Raw genomic sequence first — 15,097 nt, forward strand, 5'->3', positions numbered from 1 at the left:
TTTAAATGAGTCAAGTCTAAGGTCCTCATGGTCCTAAGGGTAAGGGTCTGACAGGTCTCACAGTGCTGAAATGTCAATGCTGAGAAATGTTTGATGTCCAATCTGTAATAAAGGGGAAACATGAGAAGATCTTGTGCTTCTTTCAGGCTTTACTTGAATGTTTTACGTGCTTTATTATGAAACTTTGTCTGGTAGGAATTGTAAAAACATTTCTCGAAGTTTTACTTCCTGCAACAGCTCAGGAAGTTCCACCTGCCCCAGGAGCTGCTGGTCATCTTCTACACAGCCATCATTCAGTTTGTCCTGTACACAACTACAACCGTGTAGTTTGGATCTGCCACAAAACGACGGGCGATCCGGTCTCCTGTGAGGATCACCAGGGAGACCTTCCCTCCATTCAGGACCGGTATCAGTCCAGGGTCAAGACTCAGGCAGCTAACATCTCTGAAGACCCCACAGATCCTGGCCATAATGTCCTCATCACCTCCTCTGATTGGCCTGACAGAACCTTCTCTCTAAATCCACCACCAGTCTACAGGGTCAGTCTTATGGTCCAGTGGATTGATTTAAACAACTCTGAATTACCACGACTTGATGGATGAGAACCTTCACAGACGTCTCACTTTACCACCGTTTTTCTGAAGTACACTGTTTACGGCTCTTCTTGGTCATTCACTCATTGCAGGGCCGTGCGTCTTATCATTTGTATTTCACTTGTTTGTTTGTTTTTTTTAGCTTAAAACTCCCAACACCTCATGTGTTATAAATAAAGGTGTTCCAGAGAGAGATTTCTTGTTTGCATGCACAAATTTAGTAAGTAAAGCTGATTCTGATTTTCTTGGGGGAAAAAGATTGCAGGGGTTAGTATCTATGAGGATATTTAGTCACAATCTGAGCTTAGAGTGCTCTGAATGTGAACTGTGCATTTATTAACAATCATTTCTAAATTAATTCATGAATGCATCCATGTTTAAATCAACCAGATGGCAAATTCAGCCCATGCTAAAGTAAATGAATGAACTTCCTGGGTTGTGGGTTTGTAGGCCTGCATCACGTTGCCTCACAGGATTCTAGTGTTTATGAGCTTATTTTATGACAGCCTAACTGGTCCAGAGCTCACAGACTTCCAAACTACATGCACATAAATTATCATAGCTGTCAGACGTCAGAATCAGCCGTCATTAGTGTGGGTGTGTCCATCAGCAATACGTTTACAGTATGATTAATTAATACTTTAATGTTTTATTTTAATTTTCAAGTTTAACTCAGTTTAGTTTGGTTGAGCTAGAATTACGTATCTTTCGACACCTTCTCAGAATAGACAGGTAGGTTAAATACCTGCAGCGGCAGAGCGCTTCCAGACCCTACAAAATAAAACTACTGTCATTCATAAAAACCCACTGCACACAAATTCTAACTAAAACTCAGAACATGTGCCTCATAACAAAATTAAATAATTACATCAAATGTAAAATGCCGTACACAAAAATCCTTACACGCTCCTTTATTGTGGTTTTTACATTTTATTGTGAAGGAAACAACCGGAAGGCGTTGTGGAAGCCAGATGGCGTTGAGCTGCGGCCGCAGTGAGGCTGTCTGCAGACCCGACTGAGCTCCTGAGGGCCACTGAGGGACTAACCTGCTCCTGAGGGCCACTGAGGGACTAACCTGCTCACACGGCCACGCAGGTACGTGTCCAAACGACCAGCTTCTGTTAGCGTGGGTTTTATTTTCTTAACGAGCTTCCTGTGACCCGCGACGGCGGACACGGCGGGGGTGCATGACGATGAATGAACTTCAAACCGTAGAAAAAGTTGTAGACCTTTTTAGGAAGTGAGAAGTTATGCTACGATATTATTATTATTATTATTATTATTATTATTATTATTATTATTATTATTATTATTATATTATTATTATATTATTATTATATTATTATTATTATATTATTATTGTTATTATTATTATTATTATTATTGTTATCATTGTTATTATTATTATTGTTATTATTATTGTTGTTGTTGTTATTGTTGTTGTTGTTATTTGCACTACTTATAGTAAGTGACATTTTTCTGGTCAAGGTATTAGAAAGTATTTGTAGTTATAGTACTGTCAGTAGAAACCAGGGGTACTGAGGAGCAGTGATTGGACAGTCAATATAAGTAAATACATTTTAACCTAAAGAGTCTGGGTCCTGCCCGCAGTTTCTTCCTCAATGAGGGAGTTTTTCCCCGCCGCTGTCTCGTACGCTCTGGAGGGTTCAGTTGGGTTTCTCTGTCTGTTAAAGCTCTTTGAAATGTCTGTTGCCATGGTTAAGCGCTATATAAATACAACCTGATTGACTGATTGATTGTTGAATTGCTGTGTTTAGCTAACACCTCAAATTGTACATTATTACATGGATTCAAGGTCATAAATGCTCCAGTAGAGTTCTACTTATAAGAAGGTGACAGCCCGTGGCGGCCGTCATAAATCCAGTTAGACCTTAGCAGACATTTGAAGGCGCTCCAGGAGTCTGACAGCGTCCTGTGAGCTGGGGTTTTAGGGTCGTCTCCCTTTTTTGTTCACAAGAAATTCCTGCAGACTTAATGTGACGTGATTGTAAAGTGACTTTGCTGTTCACTGCCTCGTCCTGCCAGGAGACTTATTTGTCATGTGGACCGTTTTCCAGGCGAAGCTGGACTGAGCGATGATGATGGTGATGATGTGGTGGTTCCTAAAGATTGTGATGGTTGCGTTGGCCCTGTCCAGTCCAACCTGTGGCCAAAAGAAAAGAAAAAAAGAGCAGAGAGACGATAACGACGTCATCCTTAATGAGGCCAAAAGTAAGTGTTAACAACTCTGAACGTGTCAGCGCTAAAGGGCTCTCTGATAAAAGTGAGTTCACACTGTTGTCTTCCTCCGCTGACACCTGAGCTTCTGGGACAGAGCCCATGTCTCTGAGACTGGTGGTGATGATTTAGAGCACAGGTTTCAAACTCAAGGCCCGGGGGCCAAATGTGGCCCTCCACATCATTTAATGTGGCCCGAGAGCAAAAAAGGTCAGAGTGACTAAAAGTAAATAGGTCAAAAGTGTGCTTTGAACAAAACTACATTTCCCACAATGCAGTAGTTCAGCTCATTTTAACACTGACAAAAACATGCTGATCAAAGTTAACGTCCTAACTTGTGTCTGATGTTATTTTTCTTTATTGATTGATAGTTTGATCCTTGATTGATGGAGTTCTGTGGGTTTAATAACCCGACAGATTAAAAAGATTCATGTTAGAACAGAGAAACACACACACACACACACACACTGTTTCAGTGCTACTATTTGTAACTTGAAGTTCAATAAATTCATGGTTATTTAACATTATTTAACATTAATGAGTAGTTAAGTTATATTTAGTTAGTTAATTAAATTAATTTAAATAAGGAGTAGTTACATTCATTTTACATTACATTTAGTTATTCATTATACATTCAATAATGTAAGGATATGACCCTTGTGCTTAATAAATAGTTAACTTTCTGTTCTCAACACTTTCTACTTTTCCTCTGCCACATTTAATGGGGGAAACTTAATCTTTATATCTCCTGAAATAAAATAAGGTGAAGTAAATTTTTGAAATATTTTAAATATTTCACATTTTTGAAAAATTTCAAATAAATATTTAAAACACAGTACATTTATTTTTGATATAATTTTTTGTGTTCACAGCATTTTAAGATTTTAAATTTTGTTTTTTCATAGACTAAACAACAACAAAAAAAAAAAGATACAACCCTTGCAAATCTAGGAACAGAATAATTAATCTCACATTTCATTTGTTTCTTCAGATTGTCTACTTCCATTGTCTTTGCAGCTGCTTATCAGAAACACAGGAGTACGACACTATCCCTAAATCTGAGCGTCCTTCTAACTGTGGTATTGGGGGAGAATAACTGTTTTGTGACGACAGCCTGTGATTCAGTATTGACTGTTCTGATACATTGATTTGGTTCTATAAGTAATGCAACTGACTTTTAAAGATGCTTCAATGAGCAGGACTGAATTGAAAGCTGGATGAACTCTCCTGATCACTAGAGGGATGATGATGTGAGTTCCTGTGGTGAACGAAGGTGCTGAATAAGAATATAATGTTCTTCTCTGCTCAGCCATCATCTGCCCTGTGGAGATCATGTTCATCGCTGACAGCTCAGAGAAAGCCAAGCCGGTGCTCTTCGAGCAACAGAAGGAGTTCATCCTGCGCTTCAGCACCAAGGTCACGCAGCTGCACGCAGCCGGCGTGCGTCTGCGTCTGCGCTTGGCTGCTCTGCAGTACAGCAGCACGGTGTCGGTGGAGCACAACTTCAGGGACTGGCAGGACGTGGACGTTTTCCACAGCCGGGTGGCATCCATGACCATCATCGGCCACGGTACCTACTCTGCCTACGCCCTCACCAACGCCACGCAGGTGTTCAGCCGCGAGACGTCCTCCAGTAGCCTGAGGATGGTGCTGCTGATGACGGATGGACTGGACCACCCACGCAGCCCCAGTGCAGTCAGAGCTGCCACTGAGGCCAAGCAGCACAACGTCAGGGTGTTCGTCATCAGGCTGTCGAACCCACCCAAGGACAGTCCCGTCAGTGTCAAACTGCGATCTGTCGCCAGCGCCCCCCCACAGCAGCACATCTTCAGCCTCGCCGACCACCGCCTGGACGACAGACTCTTCCATGGATTGGTGAGTCATGTTGGTGTCGGGGCTTTCAGTTGTATGGTGGTAATGAGAAAACAGTCGGTAGAAGATGGAATGTGAGGTCTGATAGAGATCGGATGGAGAATTTGACCTGTCTTCCCCGTCAGTAGCTCGTGTTTAGAGACCCAGGAGTTACCTGAGCCGTATTGATGTGGTTCACAGTTAAGATGCAACTGAATGTACAGGACAGGACGCTTTAAGTACTGCCTTGAGTTCTACTGTCTGCACAATCCAAATCTAATTAACTCTGTCTTTTCTTTCAGAGCACAATCATCAAAAGTGGGGTGAGTCTAAAACCAGGAATTAAATAAGAGGAAAGGAGTAGCAATGAAGTTAAAATATCATCAGCTAGTTATAATAGACATGATGATGATGATGTTCTCAGCTGAAATAGGGTGGAGTGCCCACTCCAGGTAGGAGACGAGGCCCTGCCTCAAGTGGAAGAGTTCAAGTATCTCAGGGTCTTATTCATGAGTGAGGGATGATGTAATGGGAACTAGACTGGCAGATCGGTGCAGCGTCCACATCGAGTGGAGCCAGCTGAGGTGGGTCAGGCATCTGGTCAGGCATCTGCACACCTTCCTAGAGAGGTGTTCCAGGTATGTCCACATGGACGAGACCCAGAGGCAGACCCAGGAGTGTCTGGATTCCCCTGCTTCAACCTTTGCCCCACGACCCAGATGCAGATGAGTGGCTGATGCTGAGATGAGCTGTGATTGGCGTGTTTGTTCCTTCTGTTTGTCACTAAGCACATAAGTCCATCATGTTTATATTTCAGTGCCCTCAACCAAAGACCTGCCTGTGTGAGAGAGGACAACGGGGTCACCCTGGCAACCCGGTGAGATTTCAGACTTATTCAGTCCCTTTATTACTTTTCTCTGCCTCGTAGCTGCTTTCCATCACAGGTAGTTTGGGAGGCATGTGGACTGAATTGCTGGGTAGTTGGACCATGCAGCTCATGAACATCTGATCCAGCCCCTTCAGGCTTATGATGTGGGAATGGACTGTTGGACAGGCTTCGTCCTCCAGATTATCTAGGTCATATCTTGACCGTCTCACCCTCACTTCTTTCTGAGTCAGTCAGAGCCCAAAATGCTTCAGCTGTTTCCTTGTTCTTCCTGAATTTTGAGGGATTCTCCCAACATGGCCTCCAGAAGCAGGAACATCTGGCCTTCATTCACACCACAGAAAAAATACCAGGAAATGTTTCCCACCGTGCAACTGTAGCAGGTGGTGATGAGCCACCTGAAAGGGCTGTTTTCACTGGTAGCACTGCAGTCGAGGGTGTAAGATTAGACCTGAGTAAACACAGTCCAGGTCTAAGGTCTATGAAGCCTTTGCACTGAGCTGACTGTTTATGTAGGGCCCGGGTTGCAGACAGGTTGCACTGAGGATGACCTGTCTCCCACATGCCTATGCACACACAGGACCCAACCTTAAAAGAGTTCAGATATTCTCATTGTGTGAAATCGCCCCCTTTACTTTCATCTAGGGGAAACCAGGCGAGCCGGGGTCCGACGGGCCTAAAGGTCCAAAGGGGTCTCGTGTAAGTCTATTGTCTCTGTAATCCAGCACTGTAACAGAAAGAGTCCATGGAGTGTCCAGTGATTTATTTATTTTTTGTATGGACTTCATCGTGGTAGGGGGAACCTGGCCTGAATGGACGTCCAGGAATTGAGGGCCTTGAGGTATTTCTCTCAACTTTCTTTTGCATTGACGTCTAAACAGGAAGTGTCCTTTGATTTTCACCGTGCTTACGTCTCTTTTACACTTAACATGATAAGAATCAGTATTTTGTTTCTGTATGAATGAAACAACTGTCTTTCTGACTGTCTTTATCAAATTTTGATCCCTACAGGGTCAACCTGGCAGCACAGGGGAAAAGGTATGTGTACATTTGATATCAATTTATAGATAATCCCCAAATCTATTTTCAAATAAATGTATGGAAATATCATAGACAGGAAAGTGCATCAACACATGTTAATAATGTTTTTGGTGGGCTCCTGTGCTTACAGATGTGCATCAGAGTAGAAACTGATTTCTTTAAGCGTTACGTCACCTAAAGCTGGTCTTACTTTGTAGGGAGAAAAGGGTGAATGTGGTGTCCCTGGGTCAAAGGGACAACAGGTAGGTCTGATCATTTATTTTATTGAATCCTTATGTCTTTAGTACTGATATTATGTTATGGTGTTTTCCTTAGGGTGCAGATGGATCTCCTGGACCCAGGGGTCTGAGAGGAGAACAGGTAAGGTGTGACTGGGTTACTCCATTAGTTAATACTAACCAGCAGGTCTCTCCTAAAGTTTCAACTCCCTTGTTTTCACAAGGAGTAAATTATTGCTGTTGAAGAAACAGCTGACTTGGTCTATTGACAGCTGTCAGCGGTGGGTTTGATAGTTTCTTCCTGGATCACTGAGAAGAAGCATTAATGAGTAACATGGTTTAGTTCTGGTCCCTCAATGTAAGGCTGTATTTATACTACAGTCTTCATGCACCGCTCTGCTTTTTATATTCTTTTTTTATATCTCAGATCAGATTTTTTGTGTAGCATGTTAGTTTTACATTGTGACCCCTCTCAGCTCCAGATTGGACACCCAGAAAGTCGTCACCTGCAGGTGGTGATCAGCTCAGGTCAATCGGTAGCGGTTACTCACGGTGAACGCGTTGCGGGAACACCCACACTCTTATAGTCTGCTTAAAGCAAATTTGTATTAAAGAAAAATCTCGGAATGCAGCGCGCTGTCAGCCAATAGCATGTACATACGGTATCACGTGACCCCCTACTAAAAATCCACGATGTAGTGAAGCCGCCCATCTTTAGTAAGCGTGAGAAAACTGTATTTTATTTATGATCTGAACAATGTTTAGTTTTAAATGAGTGGATTCTCTCCTCCACATCTGTCTAGGAGTAACTACTGGTGCTTGTCGAGATGCTTGCCTCGGTCACATGACTACCGCTCCGACCGCTGACACAGAATAAATTACTGCTAAACTGAAACTCCCAAGCTAACAGAACCAACAAGAAACAAACGTTTTTACAAAGGTTTTTATGGTGGTTGTATCGTTTTATTTTGTTGTATTTATCCACCACACCTTAAAGGACGGTCAGTGAAAGTATTGTCTGACATTAAACCGGTCCGTAGAGAAAAAAGGTTGGGCACCACTGGTCTACACAAGTTTTCATTGCGAACTAAAGTTGGACATTGGCTCAATGTTATATTACAATACTGCAGTGCTTGTAGTATTGATAATTTTGCAATAAGAATTAACAATAATTGCAGTTATTCAGTGAAAACGTAAGCAATGGGACACCATAGTGACAGACAGACAGACAGACAGACAGACAGACAGACAGACAGACAGACAGACAGACAGACAGACAGACAGACAGACAGACAGACAGACAGACAGACAGACAGACAGACAGACAGACAGACAGACAGACGGGCAGACAGACAGACGGGCAGACAGACAGACAGACAGACAGACGGGCAGACAGACAGACAGACAGAAACAAAACAAAACAAAACAAAACAAAACAAAAAGCAACATTTTCAGGAAGCCACAAGCACTAAATGTGCAGGTCAGGGTCAAATGTTGAACAGGGGTGTCGCGGGATGTTGTAGTCTCTGACTGCTTTCTTGATATTTCAAAACACTTGTCACAATTGATATTCCTTCAGATTTCTGGCTTCACTGCTTTTTAATTGTGTTAATTTTAGTGTAATTTATTGAGATTATTGTTTCTATCTTGCAACAAGCTCCACTGTGTCTATCTCAGTCAGAGCACTGCTGTTACCGCCCTGTGTTCCACCTGTGAACCAGACATATCTTTATGGACACAACGCTTCACAGGCTATACACCTGAATGGGTTTGTGGTCAAATTGAAAGATTCCTGTGCCCCCCTACATCCGTGCTGTAGTGAGTGCCGTATACCCTTCTGTCCATCCACCGCTCTGCACACGTGGAATGTGAGCTGTGGATTAGGCCTCATCCCTCTCCTTAAATAGTCTGTCTAAACATGGAATCGAAGCTTGAAATGTGTGTTTGTAGTCACTGAGCAGACGTTTTCCCATAGGAGTCAGATTTGAGCCTGTTTTTTATTCTCTCTGCAAATATGAAGAAGACAACACACTGAAAACATCAGATCAGATTGTAGCTACTCATGTAAAGACAATTCCAAATGAACACATCAGTTATAAGAAGTATACATTTAGTTCCCAAACACACCACATATGAAATGTCAGTGAATTCCGTTCATAAGTTTCTTTGCGTGAACAAACCCCCAGTCACACCCCTACCAGACCTGCTACACATGGTCAAATGGATGGGCAATAATAGTCAGCTCAAACCCTCTTTTGGCAGGGCTGCAATCCAAATGGTGCCTTATGTTTGTCAATGGAGGGCTCTGTCTAGAGGCTGACAAGTGATGTGTTTCATTTGCACTCCAGTAGGTGTGTTAATCATAATTTTGACTTGTTTTCATTTTGTGTGTCTTCTTTGTTCTTCTCCCAGGGAGCCAAGGGAGAACCTGGAGACCAAGGTGCAGAGGGGCCATCTGGAGCTAAAGTAAGAAATCTGATATCACACTGTCAAGTTCAAGTAGACTAAAGAGAGACCCAGCCAGCACACATAGTAGTTCCACCAGCGACACTGCCATTAAAATACAGTGATCCCTCGTTACTCGCGGTTAATGCGTTCCAGGACCACCCGCAAAACCTAAATTCTGCGATAGAGCGACAAACTATTTTATTATTTACAGTAATTTCAACGTTTATGATCCCTCCCCATACTGATATTAAACCACCTTATACCTGTATTACCTTTTCCCACTCTCTTATATACTTGTAACACCCCTGGTGTTTCGTATAGTGAGTGGGCAAGGATGACACACACAATATTCCTTGAACGTCTGCATTTGGCGTCCAGCCTTAACAAGGAACAAAGAAGAACTGACGATGATCTCCTGCTCGCACTCTCGCTCTCACCTTCACGCCCAGTGTCGCGAACACATGCAGAACACAAACGTAGGCCAGCTCAGGACAACACACACACCAGAACAACACGGGTTATCACACACGGTTTAAAACACTTTTGTATTAAAGAAAAGTTGCTGGAAGAACCACGAGTCTCGGCACGCAGTAACAGACAGAGAAACCCAACAGAACCCTCCAGAGCAAGCATTAGCAACAGCCGCAGTGGAAAACTCCCTCATTGAGGAAGAAAGTCAGAGCAGGACCCAGACTCTGGAGGGCGGTCATCTGCTTTGACTGGTTGGGTGGGAAAGGAAAGATACTGGGGACAGAGACAGGGAAAGGAAAGACAGAGACAGAGAGAGCGTGGCAGACAGGCCAGAGAGGGTTTCCAGTCGAAATGGTGCTGTTGTTGCTGAAGTGGGGGCAGACTTTCCAGGCCCTCGGATTTCCAAGAAGCTGAATGAATGAACAAACTTTTTGGTGTGGTTGCCACCTGACTTTCCAATCACTGCCACGTTTTGACTGAAATTTCCCACAGCAGATCCTCGGGTCCTGGGTGTTTTTGACCCGGTTTATCCGTGCTCTCCATCTCCTCCCTAGCTTCTCAGAAGTTATTCTAAAGAACGACAGGTTCATGTCTTTGTGTCTTCTTGCTGATCTGTTGACACAACCGTTCACCGCGCAGGTAACCATGATAGTTTTGGAGTTAATTGCGTCTAGAGTTACATTGTTTCTTATGGCTGCTAAGCTAGTTTGTGCGCCAGTGACGTACGACGCCCACGTGACCACTGAACGCAGAAGCTGCTGCGGCAAAGATTTTAAGCTTTTTTGACCAAACGGATGATGCTACACATATAAAATGTATTTTTGTCTTCTATTTTTCATAACGATGAATAACATATATGTCACTTAAAATTAACTTTACTGTCCCTTTAAGCAGATGACGATATGAAACAAAGTAGATGTTACACTGAAAAATGCTTTTCATTACAAATCACAACAACCAAATTCACAAGAAACTACATGTACACGCCTTTCCTACGCAGCTGGCGTGTACAGCTACAGACTTTTCCACCTGGCTACATGATCGCAATTGAACTCTAATCCAGATTCAAACAAATAACTAGAACCAATGCAGTCACAGACTGCAACATCCCACGACACCCCTGAATTCAAAATTTCACCCTGACCTACTTTCATAAGTCAAAGATCAAAGCTAGTACTCTGACCTACTGTCATAGATCAAAGCACTAGCTTTGATTTATGGTCTTACTCACACTGGCCTTTTCCCCTCGTCTTTCTATCTTATCAGGTTCCTGAGTGTACAAAAGTTGAAATTTGACCTTGACCTAGTTTTCTCAAGGTCAGGGTCATCATCTTATTTTCATCCCCTTTGCTGCCTGAGTAATGTGCTTTTGGTTTCCTCTTGCTATTTGCAACGGTTGTGAAGATATTGGATGGACAAACTAACAAACTAACAAACTAACAAACGGACGAACGGACGGACACACAAACACTGGCAATTACAATACATCACTTCGAAGCAGGATGTAATAAAAAGACCCTCAAACTAACCTGGATGATCTGATTACCTCCCAGAGGTAATCAGAATGTTCTCGCGGTGATGTTATGAGCACGTTTGTAAATTCATATTTCCTCTCGAAGGGTGAGCGAGGACTGAGAGGTTCTCCTGGTTCTCCAGGAGACAATGGCATCGGTTTCCCCGGTCCCAAGGTACATTTAACTTTGATATAGAAAAACATTAAAAAGGAAGATTTTGTGTCTCACTGTACCCATCTGCAAGTTGTCAGTGCATATCCTGTTTACTCATGCATCCTTAATCCCTAATCTGTACTCTCTTTTCCAGGGTGACAAGGGCAACCAAGGAAGACTGGGCCCACCTGGACCAATGGGTACTGGTGAACCAGGGACTCCTGTGAGTTCAAAAGCCCACATTTTACCCATAAATTACATTCATGTTTGCAACACCCACATTTAGATTGTTTTCACCATGATTCACCAATTTAGGTTAGTCCAAACCGTTAGAACAGAATTGCTGGATCTGGATTGTCAGATTCTCCATAAATTAAATTCCCAGTTCACAAAACTGTTTGTCCATCCAGCAATTAATCTGTTGATTTTGGTATTTGGGATTATTTGATGTTTAGGGTCCTGCAGGGCAACCAGGGATTCAAGGACCACCAGGGTTTCCAGGTGAGGGTCTCCCAGGCTCCAAGGTAAATTTCAGGACATATTTCAAGTATTAATTTTATTTGTATTTTCTTTTGAAGACAATCTCTGATCTACAGGGATCATTTTTCTTCAGAATTTGATGAAAACATTGTACCAAGTCTCCCAGTGTATTTTTTCCAGGGTGACAGGGGATATGAGGGACCCAAAGGCAACCGTGGCCCCCCAGGGCTTGGGTATAAAGGAGATAAGGTATGGATACTTGTTAAACGTTGTGGGGATTGCTGACGGTCTTAGAGTTAAAATCTGTGATGCTATAAAGTTTGACCTGTCTGACCTCTTAATTGTCCAACCCTCAGGGACACACAGGAGCACCTGGGCTCCCAGGCTTGATGGGATTTCCAGGGTCAGGCATCCAGGGAGAAAAGGCAAGGCTAATGAAACTTGCCACTGACATTTTTTGTTTGGGTAACTGCAGCTAAAAACTGATGTTTCTCTTTGACTTTAGGGCGACCAAGGGCCTGCAGGGCCTTCTGGTCCAAGAGGACCTCCTGGATTGGGTATAGTTGGATCAAAGGTTAGTAGCAGAGCATCAGAGATCCGAGGCTGCAGCTCTGAGGCAATGAACTCTTTGGTTTCCAGCCGTTTTCAAAGCAGGGATGATGTTAGCTAATGTTAGCTCAAGTTAGCAGATAGTCGATGTTGCTGAGTTAGTCTACTGATTCACTGATACGCTACAATTTAACATATACTAGTAAATACCCTCTCATGTAAATTCCAGAGCTTAGCTGATCTTCATTTAGTCGTCATTGCTTTTCAGGGAGATCAGGGTTTCCCAGGAGAGCCTGGACCTCAGGGAGAGAGAGGTGTTGGTGAGCCGGGTCCAAAGGTAAGACCTCCTAAATCTCCGTGAATAAATAATGTAGAAGCAATTGTGGGACTCCGAAGTTTCAAGCTTTGCTTGGTTCTCCAGGGGGAACGGGGCACTGATGGAACTGCTGGGATACCAGGGATTCCTGGAGAGGAAGGAGTTGTTGGGCCCAAGGTGAGTAACTGACTGTAGGTCAAATGCCCCGTGTTGTGACATCACAAGGTCTTATCTGGACGGACAGTCCGTGGTTACCTGTTCTTTTTATTTCACCTGATGTCAACCTCTGTGATGCTTTCCACTTGCTTTTTAAACCAGGGAGAGATGGGGTTGCCAGGTCTGCGAGGCCTGGAGGGGGCGCCAGGGAGAGGCTCTCCAGGAGAAAAGGTCAGCTTTACCCAGTGGCCAGTCCCACCCAATGATCGTGTTTCTAGTGTGTTAAAACTCAGCAGACTAACACTCTCCTGATGCATGACCAGTGTGTAGATTCTACTATGTGTTGAGCTATATTTCCACTGTGCATTGGTGACAGTTTCTTGTTTTCTGCCAATTGAACATGTTGAATTGACCACGGAGGTTGTCTGTCAGAGAAATCCTTCAGGTATTGATTCTTGGTCCACAGTGTCCACAGTGGGTAGTGAGATCACAACTAATAAAGACATCTTTAATCTTTAAGTGGCAGAGTAGATATTAAGTATAACTTTATACAGAGAGAAAACCAGATAAACAAAAAACACATGTGGATACCAGCTACACTCTACTTACCTTTACTACTACCTTTTTTTGTAATACAGAGCCAGAGCTGGATAACATTACGTGATTGGTTCTTTCACAGGGAGACAGAGGGGATCGTGGTCCAAGGGGACTCTCTGGGTCTCCAGGTCCAGTAGGACCTGCAGGGGCTAAGGTATGTCGCACACAGGTTCCATTGAAAACTCCTGGGTTGAAATGTCACAGGAATGGGTAATCCAGTAGCTCAGATTACAGCTGGTTAAATAACTCCACCAGTTTAATGACTGAATGGTTCGTTTATATGTTATCTTGGTTCATAGACTCAGGTGATTCCAGCGACTTCAGACGGTTGGAAGAACATAAAGGACAATATATTTACACATGTCATTTCCCGTCTGCATGCAGGACTAACATTGTCACATTACTGTAAAATCTTTTCCGTGCTATTTGATTTCATTGGTGGAGGTAGAGATGAGTCCACACAAATCTCAATTTTGATCTGTGTCTGCAGAATTTTTAGATGAGCAAGTCTTCACTCATACATGAACTATTTAACAACTCAACAAAGTGAAAATGTCAAGTTTATCTAATTTGACCAAAGTGCTAAAAAAATAATTGAATTTTAAATAGGAGCAGTTTAGTAAGTTCTGCTGCCTCTGCTGCAGCTTACAGAGAACAGATGATGAAGCGCTGGTTTGACTGGTCACAGCAGGATTTTCAATTCATCTATTCCTACTGAAATGTACAAACTGAATTCTTCCCTATTGCTGACAAGTTTTACCAGACCCCTGGTCTTATGTCATTGGATACTTAGACCATATTGTACTAGTTTTAGATCCTCAAATGCAATGATAAAATAAAAAGGTTGGTGTAACTCCTTATCAAGTATGATCACATTCAATAAAGAACTCTGACCACTGGAGGCTTGGAGTCAAAGTTTTGCTTCAGAATTCAGGATGGTGAGAACTTCTTGAAGTCAGACCTTTTGTTCATGACAGTTAAACCTCATGAGAGCTGTGTGATCCTGGATTGCTGTCAGCTACTGTCAAACGTTTTCTTGAATTCTCTGATCAGGGAGAACCTGGCAGTCCAGGAATGGTAGGACTACCTGGATCTCCTGGACGTGGCTTACCCGGAGAAAAGGTGATGGACTCAGTCTGTAACAAACACACTTATACCCAAGCAGACACATGATATGTAGGTTCTCCTAATTCACCAACTGTGTTTATTCAACTAATAAATGGAAGCTCTTTCACTGAACAGGATTCTTGTTGTCAACCTCATGTTTTGTTAGAATTATGTAAAGAAACAAGCGCAACGAGACGTGGAACTGCATTTTAACTCAAGAACTTTGACATTGGAGACAAATGACACAAGGTCAGCAATGTGGCGCCACACAGAGTACAGGTCTAGGGAGTCCTCCAGGTGCTGAACAAAAGGGAGAGGGTGGATAAATAGGCCCCAGGTAATCAGCCTGATGAAGCTCAGGTGTGGAGACCCGCCTCCTGCCCACGAGCCCAGACCCGCCTCCTGCCCATGACCCCAGACCCGCCTCCTGCCCATGACCCCAGTCCCGCCTCCTGCCCATGACCCCAGACCCGCCTCCT

The 15,097-nt window shown here is 43.3% G+C and overlaps 1 protein-coding gene across 4 annotated transcripts in view; it reads left to right on the top strand.

Annotated features, from left to right (window-relative positions):
- Nucleotides 1-1,597: 1,597 nt before the first annotated feature.
- col28a1a (collagen, type XXVIII, alpha 1a) overlaps nt 1,598-15,097 on the top strand; it is a 30,782-nt gene continuing 17,282 nt past the window's right edge. For 2 of the 4 annotated variants that reach the window (XM_068333787.1, XM_068333791.1), the window contains exons 1-22: nt 1,598-1,688; nt 2,672-2,825; nt 4,141-4,706; nt 4,985-5,005; nt 5,500-5,559; nt 6,214-6,267; nt 6,365-6,409; nt 6,580-6,606; nt 6,807-6,851; nt 6,925-6,969; nt 9,240-9,293; nt 11,366-11,434; nt 11,568-11,636; nt 11,869-11,937; nt 12,074-12,142; nt 12,250-12,318; nt 12,399-12,467; nt 12,711-12,779; nt 12,864-12,935; nt 13,077-13,145; nt 13,594-13,665; nt 14,565-14,633. In XM_068333787.1, the coding sequence (XP_068189888.1) occupies nt 2,690-2,825; nt 4,141-4,706; nt 4,985-5,005; nt 5,500-5,559; nt 6,214-6,267; nt 6,365-6,409; nt 6,580-6,606; nt 6,807-6,851; nt 6,925-6,969; nt 9,240-9,293; nt 11,366-11,434; nt 11,568-11,636; nt 11,869-11,937; nt 12,074-12,142; nt 12,250-12,318; nt 12,399-12,467; nt 12,711-12,779; nt 12,864-12,935; nt 13,077-13,145; nt 13,594-13,665; nt 14,565-14,633 (1,818 nt within the window). In that variant the 5' untranslated portion in view covers nt 1,598-1,688; nt 2,672-2,689. Of the gene's footprint in view, nt 1,689-1,777; nt 1,834-2,639; nt 2,826-4,140; nt 4,707-4,984; nt 5,006-5,499; nt 5,560-6,213; nt 6,268-6,364; nt 6,410-6,579; nt 6,607-6,806; nt 6,852-6,924; nt 6,970-9,239; nt 9,294-11,365; nt 11,435-11,567; nt 11,637-11,868; nt 11,938-12,073; nt 12,143-12,249; nt 12,319-12,398; nt 12,468-12,710; nt 12,780-12,863; nt 12,936-13,076; nt 13,146-13,593; nt 13,666-14,564; nt 14,634-15,097 lie in introns of those variants that run through there. The other 2 variants (XM_068333789.1, XM_068333790.1) reach the window with 2 other exon arrangements.

This window comes from Antennarius striatus, chromosome 14, assembly GCF_040054535.1.
Source record: "Antennarius striatus isolate MH-2024 chromosome 14, ASM4005453v1, whole genome shotgun sequence".
In the NCBI taxonomy this organism is placed as follows: Eukaryota; Metazoa; Chordata; class Actinopteri; order Lophiiformes; family Antennariidae; genus Antennarius; species Antennarius striatus.